This window comes from Athene noctua, chromosome 1 (genome assembly GCF_965140245.1).
Source record: "Athene noctua chromosome 1, bAthNoc1.hap1.1, whole genome shotgun sequence".
Lineage (NCBI taxonomy): Eukaryota > Metazoa > Chordata > Aves > Strigiformes > Strigidae > Athene > Athene noctua.
Genome location: NC_134037.1, coordinates 1,781,923 through 1,798,191, shown reverse-complemented (window position 1 = coordinate 1,798,191; position 16,269 = coordinate 1,781,923). Strand labels below are relative to the sequence as shown.

The 16,269-nt window shown below is 61.5% G+C and overlaps 1 protein-coding gene across 1 annotated transcript; it reads right to left on the bottom strand.

The window, feature by feature from the left end:
* Nucleotides 1–15,376: 15,376 nt before the first annotated feature.
* LOC141973598 (uncharacterized) lies at nt 15,377–16,169 on the bottom strand. Its single transcript, XM_074932347.1, has 2 exons — nt 16,090–16,169; nt 15,377–15,956 (listed from the first exon to the last, which is right to left on the bottom strand). Exons 1-2 carry the CDS (start codon nt 16,122–16,124, stop codon nt 15,377–15,379), a joined length of 615 nt encoding a protein of 204 aa, XP_074788448.1. The 5' UTR covers nt 16,125–16,169.
* Nucleotides 16,170–16,269: the final 100 nt, after the last annotated feature.

Below are 16,269 nucleotides of genomic sequence, written 5' to 3'. Positions count from 1 at the left end.
ACCATCAGAGCAAGGGACACCGGTCTTGCTACAGCCAGCCTCCCATAAACTGTTCCTGCAGCGCCCTCCAAAGGCAGCAGGAACAAGGACTCTGTTTGCTAGCTGGTCTGAGTCCTGGGGACAGGGCTGAAGGAAGGAGCCGGTCCCTTGGGGACTCCTCCAGTGAAGCAGGACAGGTTTCCCCCAGGGAGGCACACGGAGTGGATCAGACAACAACCGAGGCTGGAACGGTTTGGGGAAATCGCTGGCTCCCGCTCACAGCAGGATTAACTGCAACATCAGAGCAGGTCACACAGGGCCTTCTCCGGGCGTGTGCTGAGTATCTCCAGGGAGGAAGGTCTCTACAACACCCTGCCCTAGCACCTGACCACTCTCACTGCAAAAACCTGAATACCTCATCTCTCAAATGAGCACGGGCAGGAGGAGATCAGAAAGCAGACAGTGTGTAGTACTGCAGTGGCACCTGGGGAAGCTGCCAGCCTTGACCTGCAGAGCTCTGTGAAGATCCCACGGGGGCAGGTGTCGGAGACGACTTGTAACCCCCGAAACAAGGACTGAGAGAAGCAGCCGGAGGGTAAACTTGGTAAAGACAAGGGATGGGGGGGGCAGGGGCCCTCCGAGCCTTTCCAAGAAATGTCTCCAGCACTCCCAAGTAACAAAACTAGAGACACGGGGTGGGTACTGTGGAGTCTGGATAACGCAGGCTTGGTGCTCGAGGTCAGCACTTGCTCATCTCTTGTGTGACTCGTGGGAGAAAACTCGCCTGGACAGCACAGGATGCGGCTGGAGGAGGGAGCCCTGAGGAGACAGGACGGTTCTGCTCTGGGGCATCCTGTAAAGTTTTGTTACTGATTTTATTATCAACTGAAATTAAATTGTGTTTGATTTTAATATAAGTATAGAATTAAGGGATATTTTAGTAAAATAATTAAATAAATTAGTTAAATAAATTAGTTAAATTATTGGTTAAATAAATTAGTTAAATAGTTAATAATTTCTTGGAAGTTGTATGCTTATGTATGAAGACTTAATGAATATGGATGAGTAAGTTCTAGATAAGGTGTGTGATTCTGGTGCCTGGCACGTGTTGTTGGTGAGAGCGCTCCCCTACACGTCCGGCCGTCAGTAAAGAAGTGTCTGCTTATCTGCATCACACTGGAGTCGAGAAGTTATTTTTATCCCGGATTTCGGTGACAGTTTCAAGGGGCATCTGTCCCGTGAGCGATCTTTGCTTCATTATCCACAAAACGTGTATTAAAGTTGACATCCCTGAATATGCTAATAAAGACTAACGAGATCATGCTAATTACAGCACCCCACGAAGCGCCTTGCCCCTCCCCACACCTATGACACGTGATATGTAGATCAATCTGGGGGAAGGACCCGAGGAAAGCGTGTATAAATGGGGGGGGGGGGGGGGCCAAGGATAACGGTGATGAGCGAGTGAAGAAGTGAAGTGAAGCAGGTGGGTGCATCCCTGAACCCTCCTTGGCAGAACCAGCGCAGGAACCTGGACTGGTGATCTCTCTCCCTCTCTTCCCATCTCTCTCTCTCTTCTTCTCTTTTCCCCCTTGTTATCATTAAGGGACGCAAGGCGTATCATATCCCTTGCCATAATTTGTTCTTCACTTAGTCAGTTATTGTGTATCCAGTCAACACACTGTGGGAAATGAAGAAATGTTTATGTCTGCACTTTGAGACTTGTCTCACCAATCTCTGCTCCGTTGGGGATTTATGAATCTACGTCACTTGTCTCCCTCTTCGGAGCAGGACGTGACAGCAGGTGGGACCTGGAGGTGCCTAGATTTTCCTTCTGAACAGCACAGCCCTAACTGCCAAGTGTTTCTGGATGACCAGCATTAGGATGTCCTCAGAAAGCTGCACCAACATCCTTCCCAGCAGCGCCGACCCGCGGTGCAGTCTCTTACCTCTGCAGCTTCAGCTCTGCCTCCTCTGCCCTCCTCTGTGTTTCCCTCAAGTCAGCGGCCACCCGGGTATTTGTCACCATCTGCGTGCCATCAAAGAGCAGCTTGGCCAGCCTCTGTGAAGGAAGCGGCACACATTTCACACCCAAAGACCTGCGTTCTGGAGGGAGGGATGCTGCAGGAACCCTGCCTGCCCAGGGTCTGGCTCCTGTCCCCATGCTGAGGTGCCTGTGTGGAGCCCTAAGCTCTGTCTTCCTGCTACGGCAGGATCGATGAGCACCCGCGGGCCTCCCTCTCCTGGAAAGCCCCGCAGGCCATCAGCGCCAAGAGGAACACGCTCAGAGCACCCCCCTCTCTCACTTCCCCCGTGCGTGCAGATGCGGTTAGGCACGGCGGGGTTTTGGTTTGGATGCTTGGCGTCACTCCTACGCCCTTACAATCCACGGGAAATCCTACCCCTAGGATCCAGCCCCCAAATCCCCCACCACCCAGTCCTGAGGAGTTCCTGTCCCTGCTGCTTCTCACATAAATGCTGCTGTGTGACACTAAGCACTGTACAAAGCTAAAAGAAGGGTAAAGCCAAATATCAGGGACCCAAGAGGATCTTCCCCTCCTACCGCCACACCTGCCTGCACTCCTCAATGTGCTTGTGGCTCTTCCTCTGCTCTTCCTCCTCCTCCTCCTCCTCAGGCACTTTTGGCTCCACATCTTCTCCAAGGGCCTCCCTGGGGCAGAAGAGGGAATAAGACTGAACATTTTACACCACATCATGCTCGGGGACGCCCTTGAATCCGGCATCCCAACCCAGACTGCATGGTTCAGCGCAGCACACTCTGCTCTCTCTTCCCCTCAGCAGGCTTAGTCCCAGGCCAGCAGGTCCCTGCAGATGCAGAAAGGAGGCAGGAAAGGTGGGGACAGCCGCCCAGAGGGAAAACAGCGTCCAGGCTTCTTTTTCTACATCTGGGACTGCAGCCCAAGGCTAGTTACTGCTTCAGCACAAGGCTGGGGAGGCTCAGCCTCTGTTTGCTTTCCAGGTGGGGATGGGGCAGGCATGGGGCAGAGGCTGTCAGGGGGCAGCCCTTAGGTGGCTGGGGGGGACCCCGGCTTGGCCATGAAGACAGCCAGCTTCTGTCCGGAGCCATTCCAGCATTGGCACTGATCCCATGGCCCAATATCCCCCAGGCTGGAGGGGCCTCTAAGGCTTGGGAGAGGCCCCCACTTCAGTCCTGCTTCGGGGAAAGGTGTGTGCCATGGCTGGTGAGCCCCAGGTCTGGGAACAGCAGCCTGCTCCAGGATGCCACTAGTCTGATGCAGATTTTGTCCAGGGGGGCAGCGGGTCCATGGCAGGGGAATCTCTTGGGGAAGGGGGTATTGCTGCCTCAGTGCTGTGCCTCGGACAGGGCGGGGATGTCCTTGCCTTTGGGATGAGCAGACATCGGGAGGTCCCCGTGCTCCTAATATCTGGCAGAGAACGGGGAGCGTCTCTGGCTTGGGATTCAGGGGAGCGCCAAGGCCAGTTTGGGGAGAGATCCCGGGTCCCGTGAAGGCTGGCAAGGCCACATCGGGTGGCTGCCCCCCGCCAGTTTTTGGTAGGGGTCCTGGCCCCAGTGCCGTTGTGGGACAGGGGATATTCTGACACCTGGAGTCGGTCTCTGAGCCTGTGCTGGCCCGGGCTGGGGTCAGGACTGGCTGCCAGCTCGGGGCGCAGGATGTGGAACCGGCCCCGGCCTGGGGGTGGGGGCATCAAGCCCGGCACCGTTCTGGGGAGGGGAGATCATCTGTGACCTGAACCGGGCTGTGGGGAGAAGGTGAGGGACTTGGTGCCGGTCCGGGGCAGGGAGGGGCCTGGACCCGGCTCCGATCTGGGCGGCGGGGGCGGCTGGGGGTCAGGCCCACGCAGCCGGGGCACCGGGGACGAGCGCCGCTTCTCGCCGGGGCTCGGCATCGAGGAGGGCGGCGACGCGAGGGCGGCGGGCGGCGACGCGCTCCTCGGCGCCGGGGTCGGGGCCGCGGGGGCTGAGGGCCGGGGCCGGGCCCCGCCGAGCCGCCTCCGCGCCGGCTCCCCGCCTCACGCGGCCCCGCAGACACAGCGCATGCGCGGCGCGGCCGGACCGGCCCCGGCGGCGCCGGGCAAACGGCGGCGCCGGGCAAACGGCGGCGCCGGGCAAACGGCGGCGCCGGGCAAACGGCGGCGCCGGGCAAACGGCGGCGCCGGGCAAACGGCGGCGCCGGGCAAACGGCGGCGCCGGGCAAACGGCGGCGCCGGGCAAACGGCGGCGCCGGGGCCCCGTGTCCTCTGCGCCGCCGGGCCGGGCCGCGCCGCCGCCTGGTGCCGCCCGCACACACGGGCGGCAGCGATCGGGGCTTCTCCGACAGCCCGCTCGAGCCCGGCCGCCGGGGGGTGAACGCGCAGCCGGAGCCCGGCGGCCCCGACCTCGTGCTGCTCCCCGCGCCGGGGGAAGGGCCTTCCCCGGGGTGAGGAGTGGGGGGGTTCGGGTTGAGCCCGCGGCGGCCTCAGCGGGAGGAGCGCGGGCCTTACGGCTGCTCTCAATTAGACAGCCCCCCACCAAAATAATGACAAATTACGACGAGCGCAGGAAACTAGCTCTCCGTAAATTGCAGGTTCGAATGTCTGTGCGCGGAGAACAGAACAGCTTTCCAGGGTTCAACGGCACCCCAGAACGCAGAACAAAGAACTCTGTGGGGTTTAACGGCCACCCCAAACGCTTGATCACTCACCTGACAAGCGAGGGCTCTCCACCTCGAGGACCTGCTCAGGGCAGCGCCCCGACCCAGATCACCTGGAGGAGCTTCCTTGGGCGACGTCCCGACCCCAGGGGAGAGTCCTCGACCGACGGCGGCGAGCTGCTCCAGGGGAGGAGCTCAAAATGGCTGCCCGAGGGGAGGAGCTCAAAATGGCTGCCCCAGGGCTCCATTGACACCCAGCCCCAATCTGACCTGTGCCCCGTAGCGGCTCCCGTTGGCCAAAGGCCCCAACTGCCGGGAAGCCCCGAGAGCAAAGGCAATCAGGAGCTGCTCCGCTCCAGCGGCCATGGAGCCCGATCTTCACTGGGGGGGACACCTGCCACAGCCTGCGCTTCCATACTTGCACGTGCTGATTAGCGCTGGCTCAGGGAACGGCCGGATCAGCTCCGGCCGAGGGACCTCTGACTCTTCTGCCACAGCCACGGCGGCTCTTTTTCTGCCAAAAGGTGGTTTGGGTTTGGAGTCCTGAGAGCTGGGATTTGTGAGTGCAAAGTCTCAGGAAAAGGGGGGAGCTGCTGCCTCCTGCCTGCCCGCAGTTGGGGCTCAGAGCTGTGAGGGGCCTCGCACAGGATTGTGCCCAAGGACCTCATGTTTGCAGCTCTGACGGGTCCATCCCGGGGAGGGCAGAGAAACCAGCAGACACCTGGGGAAGCCCCGCAGGGACTCTCCCCCAAACAACGCACTGGCACGGGCAGTCGGTCCTCTGGGAATCGGTGCGTACGTGTCGGAAATGACAGGAATATTCGCTGCTTTGCTGTGACAGGAGAAGCGTGCCCTTGTCTTTCGGCACGGCCCTTGGGTGGAACGATCCCCCCAGCACCCAGCGCTGCAGCACAGCCTGCCTGCCTTCTACAGCTTCCAGCTGAGCCTTCGGCGGTTCTTGTGAGGCCAAACTGACGGTAACAGCGAGTGCGCCCAGCGCTGCCAGGAAGAATTCCTGCCTGACAGTAAAGACCTTTACTGTTGAGCGAATGTGTTCCAGGTGAAAAGAGGCAAAGACCCGACGTGTGCGGTCCCCCTGTTCCTGCAGTGGGTGCCCCGCAGCCCCCGGGCTCTGGAGGGGGCAGGAGGCAGGAGCAGGGTGCAGGCAGGCACAGTCCCTGCCTGCTCTGGCAGGAGCAGCTCTGGGCCGAGCAAACGTCCCTGTCACGGTGCCTACGGACACGGGGCCGGACAGAGGTGACCAAGCCCGGGGGAGCTCGGAGCCAGGACCTGGGGGAGACCCGGCAGAGGCGGGGGGTCAGCAAGGGACCCAAAGGGGAGGTTTGGCAAAGGGGACAGGGGAGGGCGCGCATCAAGGGCTGGGTGGAAGGACCACGGCACCAGGAATGGAGGAAAGATAATTCTTTTATTGTTCAGGTGGGGTTGCCCCAGGGAGGTTCCTGTCCTACACCCCCAACTGCTGTCTCCGGGGTGCCCGTTGCTCCTCTGGAACCAGCGTTGTTGTCATCCTTGGGGGACTGGGCGGGTCCCCGGCACTTCTGCGCCGCCAGCTCCGCCATGGCACCGGGGCAGGGCTGCTCGCTGAGAGGGAGCTCGGGGACGATGTCCGGGGTAGCGGGCACAGGCGCTCGGTTCCTTCACGCTGGCACTGCAGGGGAGGGAGGTGAACCTGCTGCACCGCGGCCCCTCCGGCGGGACGGGCAGGGCTGCCCGGCGCGGGCAGGGCACGGGCTGAGGGTCTGGGGCAGGATCTGGGGTCTCTGCCAGCACCCACCATTTCTTCAATGTGGGTTTGGTCTTCTCCAGTTCTTCTCCCTTCTGCCTTGAGCTCTGCAGGACACCAAGAGCTGAGTGAGACAGAGGCAGCTCCCAGACCCACACCGTACACCCCACAACGCCCCACAGCATCCCCAACCCCCCCACACCACATCAGCCCCACAGCCCCCCAACACCTCCCCACGCCATCCCCCCCCCCGGCACAGCACAGTGCAGCCGTCACATACCCAGAGCCACTCGACCATCAACACGCCGACGAACAGGAGGGGCGGCAGGAGGAGCATGAACAGTGGGAAGATGTCTGCCGAGGTGAGGCTGTTGGAACCCTCCATGGCTGTGGGCCCAGGGCGGCGATGAAGAATTCCTGCCCGACAGTAAAGACCTTTCCTTGTTGGAGAACGGCTTGCAGAGAGCAAGGCCGTGGGTCTCTGCAGGAGCTGATTGCAGCCATCTGAGGTAAACAAAGGAAACAACCCAGGGTACAGTTATGCTTACAAAGGACTGTTATGTTAACAGAGAGAAACTGAGGTACACAGTGGCCTTGATGGTAAAAACAACCTTGGGAAAAAAGGCAGGCCAGAAGAGGGACGATGTTGTGAAATATCTGAAATGTCACAAGGGGCTGGGATATTATAATGTAGCCTGTTACATGCATCCAACAGATTTGTGAGTAGTGTGCACGATTATTGTAGAGTGCTTATATAAGGGGTGATCTCTTTCAATAAAGTTGAAGCTTGCTCTAGCATTCACATTGAATCGGCTGCTTGCTTCCTCCGCCCGTGGGGACAAGGCACTGCCCGGCGACCACCAGTTTCAGGCCAAAGCCCTCCCGGCCAACACGGTGGCAGAGGCGCAAGGAGCCCCGCGCCAGAAAAGGTGGGACTGGGGGGAGCGTGGGCAGGGGGAGCCCAGCACGGGAGGACGGGGACGGGTCTGGGCTGTCTGGTGCAGCTGTCACAGCTGCGGTGCTGGGGACGTTTCTGTGGGACGGGATGGCAGCGGGGTCTGGGGGCGCCGGGCTGACGGTGAGGGGTGCGACGGCCCCGCGCTGAGTTTTGGTGTGAGGTTACACAGGGGCTGCGCCCGCCTGCCCCAATATAAAAGGCCGCGGCCGCACTGGGCCAGCAGCCACGGCCTGTGGCAACGGGCTCACCCCGGCCGAGATGCTCTGGCTACTGATGCTCACGGAGATGAGCTTCCTGCTCGGCGCCGTGTTGGCGGCCCAACGGCTGTGGGTATGTGACGGCTGCACCGCGCTGTGGTGGGGAGTGGGATGGGGTGGGTGGGGTGAGGGGCTGTGGGGGTGATGTGGCCTGGGAGCTGCTCCCGTCTCACCCAGCTCTTGGTGTCCTGCAGAGCTCAAGGCAGAAGGGAGAAGAGCTGGAGAAGAGCAAACCGACCCTGCAGAAATGGCGAGTGCTGGAAGAGGCCCCAGATCCTGCCCCAGACCCTCAGCCCGTGCCCTGCCCGTCCCGCCGGAGGGGCCGCGGTGCAGCAGGTTCACCTCCCTCTCTCCTCCCCTGCAGTGCCAGCGCGACGTTGCCGAGCACAGAGCGCCTCTGCCCGCTACGCCGGTCATCATCGCTGAGCTCCCTCCCGATGAGCAGCTCCAGTCCCGTGGACACCGTCTGCTCCTTCCTGGAGTCCTGCCCTGCTGCCATGGCAGAGCTGGCAGCACAAGCGTGCTCGGGACATGCCCAGTCCCCCAAGGATGATCAGGTGCTGGTGAAGAACCTGGGACCAGCCCTGGGCCCCCCACTGGAGAGGTCAGCTGGGACCAGTCAAGAGCAGGTCCCTGGCAATGAGGGCTACAACGCGCAGACACCCAGGGATGTGGAGCTGGACCCCAACAGTCACCACACCGGCCAGTGGATGCTGTTGGTCACAATATGGCTCAAGGCCAATGGAGTGGAGCTGCCTGTGCCGTACAGGGACAGCGACAAGGCTGAGTATGGAGAGGAGAGAAGGATTCCAAACATGGAATCCCTGAAGATAGACAGGAGCAGCCCCATAAACTTGGACGTGAGCGGCCCCATGATGTCGGGCAGCAGCCCCCCCCGTGACCATGGGCAGCACCATCTGGGCGGCGTCGGGCGGGAGCAGCCCAGTGGAGCCCAGTCCCCAGCAGCGGGTGCCCACGGGCAGGATGCGTGCCTGGGCGGCCCGGGGGCTGTGCAAGGGGGGCCGTGCCCTGCGGGAGTCCCGTGCCCAGCTCTGCAGGCGTGTCATGCCTGGTGCAAACGGGACCGGCAGTGCTGCTGCAGGTGCTCCCGCAAGCCCCTGAGGCAAAACTGTAACTGATTCCAAGGGGCAGCCTGGAGAGAGCACCCACCTGAAAAATAAACTATCTTAAAATATCTTTCCTCCATCCCTGGTGCCGTGGTTCTTCCACACAGCCCTTGATGCGCGCCCTCCCCTGTCCCCTTTGCCAAACCTCCCCTTTGGGTCCCTTGCTGACCCCCCGCCTCTGCCGGGTCTCCCCCAGGTCCTGGCTCCGGGACGGGGACGTTTGCTCGGCCCAGAGCTGCTCCTGCCAGAGCAGGCAGGGACTGTGCCTGCCTGCACCCTGCTCCTGCCTCCTGCCCCCTCCAGAGCCCGGGGGCTGCGGGGCACCCACTGCAGGAACAGGGGGACCGCACACGTCGGGTCTTTGCCTCTTTTCTGAAATTCTGACACCTGGAGTCGGTCTCTGAGCCTGTGCTGGGGTCAGGACTGGCTGCCAGCTCGGGGTGCAGGACGTGGAACTGGCACACAGCACCTGGTTCCTTCATGAAATTCCCACTGGAAAACCATCAGAGCAAGGGACACCGGTCTTGCTACAGCCAGCCTCCCATAAACTGTTCCTGCAGCGCCCTCCAAAGGCAGCAGGAACAAGGACTCTGTTTGCTAGCTGGTCTGAGTCCTGGGGACAGGGCTGAAGGAAGGAGCCGGTCCCTTGGGGACTCCTCCAGTGAAGCAGGACAGGTTTCCCCCAGGGAGGCACACGGAGTGGATCAGACAACAACCGAGGCTGGAACGGTTTGGGGAAATCGCTGGCTCCCGCTCACAGCAGGATTAACTGCAACATCAGAGCAGGTCACACAGGGCCTTCTCCAGGCGTGTGCTGAGTATCTCCAGGGAGGAAGGTCTCTACAACACCCTGCCCTAGCACCTGACCACTCTCACTGCAAAAACCTGAATACCTCATCTCTCAAATGAGCACGGGCAGGAGGAGATCAGAAAGCAGACAGTGTGTAGTACTGCAGTGGCACCTGGGGAAGCTGCCAGCCTTGACCTGCAGAGCTCTGTGAAGATCCCACGGGGGCAGGTGTCGGAGACGACTTGTAACCCCCGAAACAAGGACTGAGAGAAGCAGCCGGAGGGTAAACTTGGTAAAGACAAGGGATGGGGGGGGCAGGGGCCCTCCGAGCCTTTCCAAGAAATGTCTCCAGCACTCCCAAGTAACAAAACTAGAGACACGGGGTGGGTACTGTGGAGTCTGGATAACGCAGGCTTGGTGCTCGAGGTCAGCACTTGCTCATCTCTTGTGTGACTCGTGGGAGAAAACTCGCCTGGACAGCACAGGATGCGGCTGGAGGAGGGAGCCCTGAGGAGACAGGACGGTTCTGCTCTGGGGCATCCTGTAAAGTTTTGTTACTGATTTTATTATCAACTGAAATTAAATTGTGTTTGATTTTAATATAAGTATAGAATTAAGGGATATTTTAGTAAAATAATTAAATAAATTAGTTAAATAAATTAGTTAAATTATTGGTTAAATAAATTAGTTAAATAGTTAATAATTTCTTGGAAGTTGTATGCTTATGTATGAAGACTTAATGAATATGGATGAGTAAGTTCTAGATAAGGTGTGTGATTCTGGTGCCTGGCACGTGTTGTTGGTGAGAGCGCTCCCCTACACGTCCGGCCGTCAGTAAAGAAGTGTCTGCTTATCTGCATCACACTGGAGTCGAGAAGTTATTTTTATCCCGGATTTCGGTGACAGTTTCAAGGGGCATCTGTCCCGTGAGCGATCTTTGCTTCATTATCCACAAAACGTGTATTAAAGTTGACATCCCTGAATATGCTAATAAAGACTAACGAGATCATGCTAATTACAGCACCCCACGAAGCGCCTTGCCCCTCCCCACACCTATGACACGTGATATGTAGATCAATCTGGGGGAAGGACCCGAGGAAAGCGTGTATAAATGGGGGGGGGGGGGGGGCCAAGGATAACGGTGATGAGCGAGTGAAGAAGTGAAGTGAAGCAGGTGGGTGCATCCCTGAACCCTCCTTGGCAGAACCAGCGCAGGAACCTGGACTGGTGATCTCTCTCCCTCTCTTCCCATCTCTCTCTCTCTTCTTCTCTTTTCCCCCTTGTTATCATTAAGGGACGCAAGGCGTATCATATCCCTTGCCATAATTTGTTCTTCACTTAGTCAGTTATTGTGTATCCAGTCAACACACTGTGGGAAATGAAGAAATGTTTATGTCTGCACTTTGAGACTTGTCTCACCAATCTCTGCTCCGTTGGGGATTTATGAATCTACGTCACTTGTCTCCCTCTTCGGAGCAGGACGTGACAGCAGGTGGGACCTGGAGGTGCCTAGATTTTCCTTCTGAACAGCACAGCCCTAACTGCCAAGTGTTTCTGGATGACCAGCATTAGGATGTCCTCAGAAAGCTGCACCAACATCCTTCCCAGCAGCGCCGACCCGCGGTGCAGTCTCTTACCTCTGCAGCTTCAGCTCTGCCTCCTCTGCCCTCCTCTGTGTTTCCCTCAAGTCAGCGGCCACCCGGGTATTTGTCACCATCTGCGTGCCATCAAAGAGCAGCTTGGCCAGCCTCTGTGAAGGAAGCGGCACACATTTCACACCCAAAGACCTGCGTTCTGGAGGGAGGGATGCTGCAGGAACCCTGCCTGCCCAGGGTCTGGCTCCTGTCCCCATGCTGAGGTGCCTGTGTGGAGCCCTAAGCTCTGTCTTCCTGCTACGGCAGGATCGATGAGCACCCGCGGGCCTCCCTCTCCTGGAAAGCCCCGCAGGCCATCAGCGCCAAGAGGAACACGCTCAGAGCACCCCCCTCTCTCACTTCCCCCGTGCGTGCAGATGCGGTTAGGCACGGCGGGGTTTTGGTTTGGATGCTTGGCGTCACTCCTACGCCCTTACAATCCACGGGAAATCCTACCCCTAGGATCCAGCCCCCAAATCCCCCACCACCCAGTCCTGAGGAGTTCCTGTCCCTGCTGCTTCTCACATAAATGCTGCTGTGTGACACTAAGCACTGTACAAAGCTAAAAGAAGGGTAAAGCCAAATATCAGGGACCCAAGAGGATCTTCCCCTCCTACCGCCACACCTGCCTGCACTCCTCAATGTGCTTGTGGCTCTTCCTCTGCTCTTCCTCCTCCTCCTCCTCCTCAGGCACTTTTGGCTCCACATCTTCTCCAAGGGCCTCCCTGGGGCAGAAGAGGGAATAAGACTGAACATTTTACACCACATCATGCTCGGGGACGCCCTTGAATCCGGCATCCCAACCCAGACTGCATGGTTCAGCGCAGCACACTCTGCTCTCTCTTCCCCTCAGCAGGCTTAGTCCCAGGCCAGCAGGTCCCTGCAGATGCAGAAAGGAGGCAGGAAAGGTGGGGACAGCCGCCCAGAGGGAAAACAGCGTCCAGGCTTCTTTTTCTACATCTGGGACTGCAGCCCAAGGCTAGTTACTGCTTCAGCACAAGGCTGGGGAGGCTCAGCCTCTGTTTGCTTTCCAGGTGGGGATGGGGCAGGCATGGGGCAGAGGCTGTCAGGGGGCAGCCCTTAGGTGGCTGGGGGGGACCCCGGCTTGGCCATGAAGACAGCCAGCTTCTGTCCGGAGCCATTCCAGCATTGGCACTGATCCCATGGCCCAATATCCCCCAGGCTGGAGGGGCCTCTAAGGCTTGGGAGAGGCCCCCACTTCAGTCCTGCTTCGGGGAAAGGTGTGTGCCATGGCTGGTGAGCCCCAGGTCTGGGAACAGCAGCCTGCTCCAGGATGCCACTAGTCTGATGCAGATTTTGTCCAGGGGGGCAGCGGGTCCATGGCAGGGGAATCTCTTGGGGAAGGGGGTATTGCTGCCTCAGTGCTGTGCCTCGGACAGGGCGGGGATGTCCTTGCCTTTGGGATGAGCAGACATCGGGAGGTCCCCGTGCTCCTAATATCTGGCAGAGAACGGGGAGCGTCTCTGGCTTGGGATTCAGGGGAGCGCCAAGGCCAGTTTGGGGAGAGATCCCGGGTCCCGTGAAGGCTGGCAAGGCCACATCGGGTGGCTGCCCCCCGCCAGTTTTTGGTAGGGGTCCTGGCCCCAGTGCCGTTGTGGGACAGGGGATATTCTGACACCTGGAGTCGGTCTCTGAGCCTGTGCTGGCCCGGGCTGGGGTCAGGACTGGCTGCCAGCTCGGGGCGCAGGATGTGGAACCGGCCCCGGCCTGGGGGTGGGGGCATCAAGCCCGGCACCGTTCTGGGGAGGGGAGATCATCTGTGACCTGAACCGGGCTGTGGGGAGAAGGTGAGGGACTTGGTGCCGGTCCGGGGCAGGGAGGGGCCTGGACCCGGCTCCGATCTGGGCGGCGGGGGCGGCTGGGGGTCAGGCCCACGCAGCCGGGGCACCGGGGACGAGCGCCGCTTCTCGCCGGGGCTCGGCATCGAGGAGGGCGGCGACGCGAGGGCGGCGGGCGGCGACGCGCTCCTCGGCGCCGGGGTCGGGGCCGCGGGGGCTGAGGGCCGGGGCCGGGCCCCGCCGAGCCGCCTCCGCGCCGGCTCCCCGCCTCACGCGGCCCCGCAGACACAGCGCATGCGCGGCGCGGCCGGACCGGCCCCGGCGGCGCCGGGCAAACGGCGGCGCCGGGCAAACGGCGGCGCCGGGCAAACGGCGGCGCCGGGCAAACGGCGGCGCCGGGCAAACGGCGGCGCCGGGCAAACGGCGGCGCCGGGCAAACGGCGGCGCCGGGCAAACGGCGGCGCCGGGCAAACGGCGGCGCCGGGCAAACGGCGGCGCCCGTTCCCGCTCCCGCGCCGGGCGGCGGCGGCCGCGAGGGGCGGGCGCGAGCGCGGGGCTCGGGCCGGGCTGCGGGGCAGCGACGGCCGCGGGGCCCCGTGTCCTCTGCGCCGCCGGGCCGGGCCGCGCCGCCGCCTGGTGCCGCCCGCACACACGGGCGGCAGCGATCGGGGCTTCTCCGACAGCCCGCTCGAGCCCGGCCGCCGGGGGGTGAACGCGCAGCCGGAGCCCGGCGGCCCCGACCTCGTGCTGCTCCCCGCGCCGGGGGAAGGGCCTTCCCCGGGGTGAGGAGTGGGGGGGTTCGGGTTGAGCCCGCGGCGGCCTCAGCGGGAGGAGCGCGGGCCTTACGGCTGCTCTCAATTAGACAGCCCCCCACCAAAATAATGACAAATTACGACGAGCGCAGGAAACTAGCTCTCCGTAAATTGCAGGTTCGAATGTCTGTGCGCGGAGAACAGAACAGCTTTCCAGGGTTCAACGGCACCCCAGAACGCAGAACAAAGAACTCTGTGGGGTTTAACGGCCACCCCAAACGCTTGATCACTCACCTGACAAGCGAGGGCTCTCCACCTCGAGGACCTGCTCAGGGCAGCGCCCCGACCCAGATCACCTGGAGGAGCTTCCTTGGGCGACGTCCCGACCCCAGGGGAGAGTCCTCGACCGACGGCAGCGAGCTGCTCCAGGGGAGGAGCTCAAAATGGCTGCCCGAGGGGAGGAGCTCAAAATGGCTGCCCCAGGGCTCCATTGACACCCAGCCCCAATCTGACCTGTGCCCCGTAGCGGCTCCCGTTGGCCAAAGGCCCCAACTGCCGGGAAGCCCCGAGAGCAAAGGCAATCAGGAGCTGCTCCGCTCCAGCGGCCATGGAGCCCGATCTTCACTGGGGGGGACACCTGCCACAGCCTGCGCTTCCATACTTGCACGTGCTGATTAGCGCTGGCTCAGGGAACGGCCGGATCAGCTCCGGCCGAGGGACCTCTGACTCTTCTGCCACAGCCACGGCGGCTCTTTTTCTGCCAAAAGGTGGTTTGGGTTTGGAGTCCTGAGAGCTGGGATTTGTGAGTGCAAAGTCTCAGGAAAAGGGGGGAGCTGCTGCCTCCTGCCTGCCCGCAGTTGGGGCTCAGAGCTGTGAGGGGCCTCGCACAGGATTGTGCCCAAGGACCTCATGTTTGCAGCTCTGACGGGTCCATCCCGGGGAGGGCAGAGAAACCAGCAGACACCTGGGGAAGCCCCGCAGGGACTCTCCCCCAAACAACGCACTGGCACGGGCAGTCGGTCCTCTGGGAATCGGTGCGTACGTGTCGGAAATGACAGGAATATTCGCTGCTTTGCTGTGACAGGAGAAGCGTGCCCTTGTCTTTCGGCACGGCCCTTGGGTGGAACGATCCCCCCAGCACCCAGCGCTGCAGCACAGCCTGCCTGCCTTCTACAGCTTCCAGCTGAGCCTTCGGCGGTTCTTGTGAGGCCAAACTGACGGTAACAGCGAGTGCGCCCAGCGCTGCCAGGAAGAATTCCTGCCTGACAGTAAAGACCTTTACTGTTGAGCGAATGTGTTCCAGGTGAAAAGAGGCAAAGACCCGACGTGTGTGGTCCCCCTGTTCCTGCAGTGGGTGCCCCGCAGCCCCCGGGCTCTGGAGGGGGCAGGAGGCAGGAGCAGGGTGCAGGCAGGCACAGTCCCTGCCTGCTCTGGCAGGAGCAGCTCTGGGCCGAGCAAACGTCCCCGTCCCAGAGCCAGGACCTGGGGGAGACCCGGCAGAGGCGGGGGGTCAGCAAGGGACCCAAAGGGGAGGTTTGGCAAAGGGACGGGGGAGGGCGCGCATCAAGGGCTGTGTGGAAGAACCACGGCACCAGGGATGGAGGAAAGATATTTTAAGATATTTTATTTTTCAGGTGGGGTCATTGCAGGGACTTCCCCAGCCCTACACCCCCAACTGCTCTCTCCAGGCTGCCTGCTGCAGTCAGGGATAATTTTGCCTCAGGGGCTTGCGGGAGCACCTGCAGCAGCACTGCCGGTCCCGTTTCCACCAGGCGCTGACACGCCTGCAGAGCTGGGCACGGGACTCCCGCAGGGCACGGCCCCCCTTGCACAGCCCCGGGGCCACCCAGGCACGCATCCTGCCCGTGGGCACCCGCTGCTGGGGACTGGGCTCCGCTGGGCTGCTCCCGCCCGGCGCCGCCCAGATGGTGCTGCCCATGGTCACGGGGGTGTCAGGGTCTGGCTCCACGTCCCTGGGTCTGTGTGCCACTTCGCCCTCATCCCCAGAGACCTGCCCTTGACTGGTCCCAGCTGACCTCTCCAGTGGGGGGTCCTGGCCCAGGGCTGGTCCCAGATTCTCCACCAGCGCCTGATCATCCTTGGGGGTCTGGGCGGGTCCTGAGCGCTCTTGTGCCGCCAGATCTGCCGTGGCACCGGGGCAGGGCTCCGGGAAGGAGCAGACGGTGTCCGCAGAACTGGAGCTGCTCATCGGGAGGGAGCTCAGCGATGGTGACCACAGTAGCGGGCAGAGGCGCTCTGTGCTCGGCAACGTCGCGCTGGCACTGCAGGGGAGGAGAGAGGGAGGTGAACCTGCTGCACCGCGGCCCCTCCGGCGGGACGGGCAGGGCTGCCCAGCGCGGGCAGGGCACGGGCTGAGGGTCTGGGGCAGGATCTGGGGCCTCCCCCAGCACTCACCATTTCTGCAGGGTCGGTTGTTTGCTCTTCTCCATCTTGGCGTCAGCTGTCCCATGCTTTGCCTTCTGCCTTGAACTCTGCAGGACACCAAGAGCTGGGTGAGACGGGAGCAGCTCCCAGGCCACATCACCCCCACAGCCCCTCACCCCACCCACCCCATCCCACTCCCCACCACAGCGC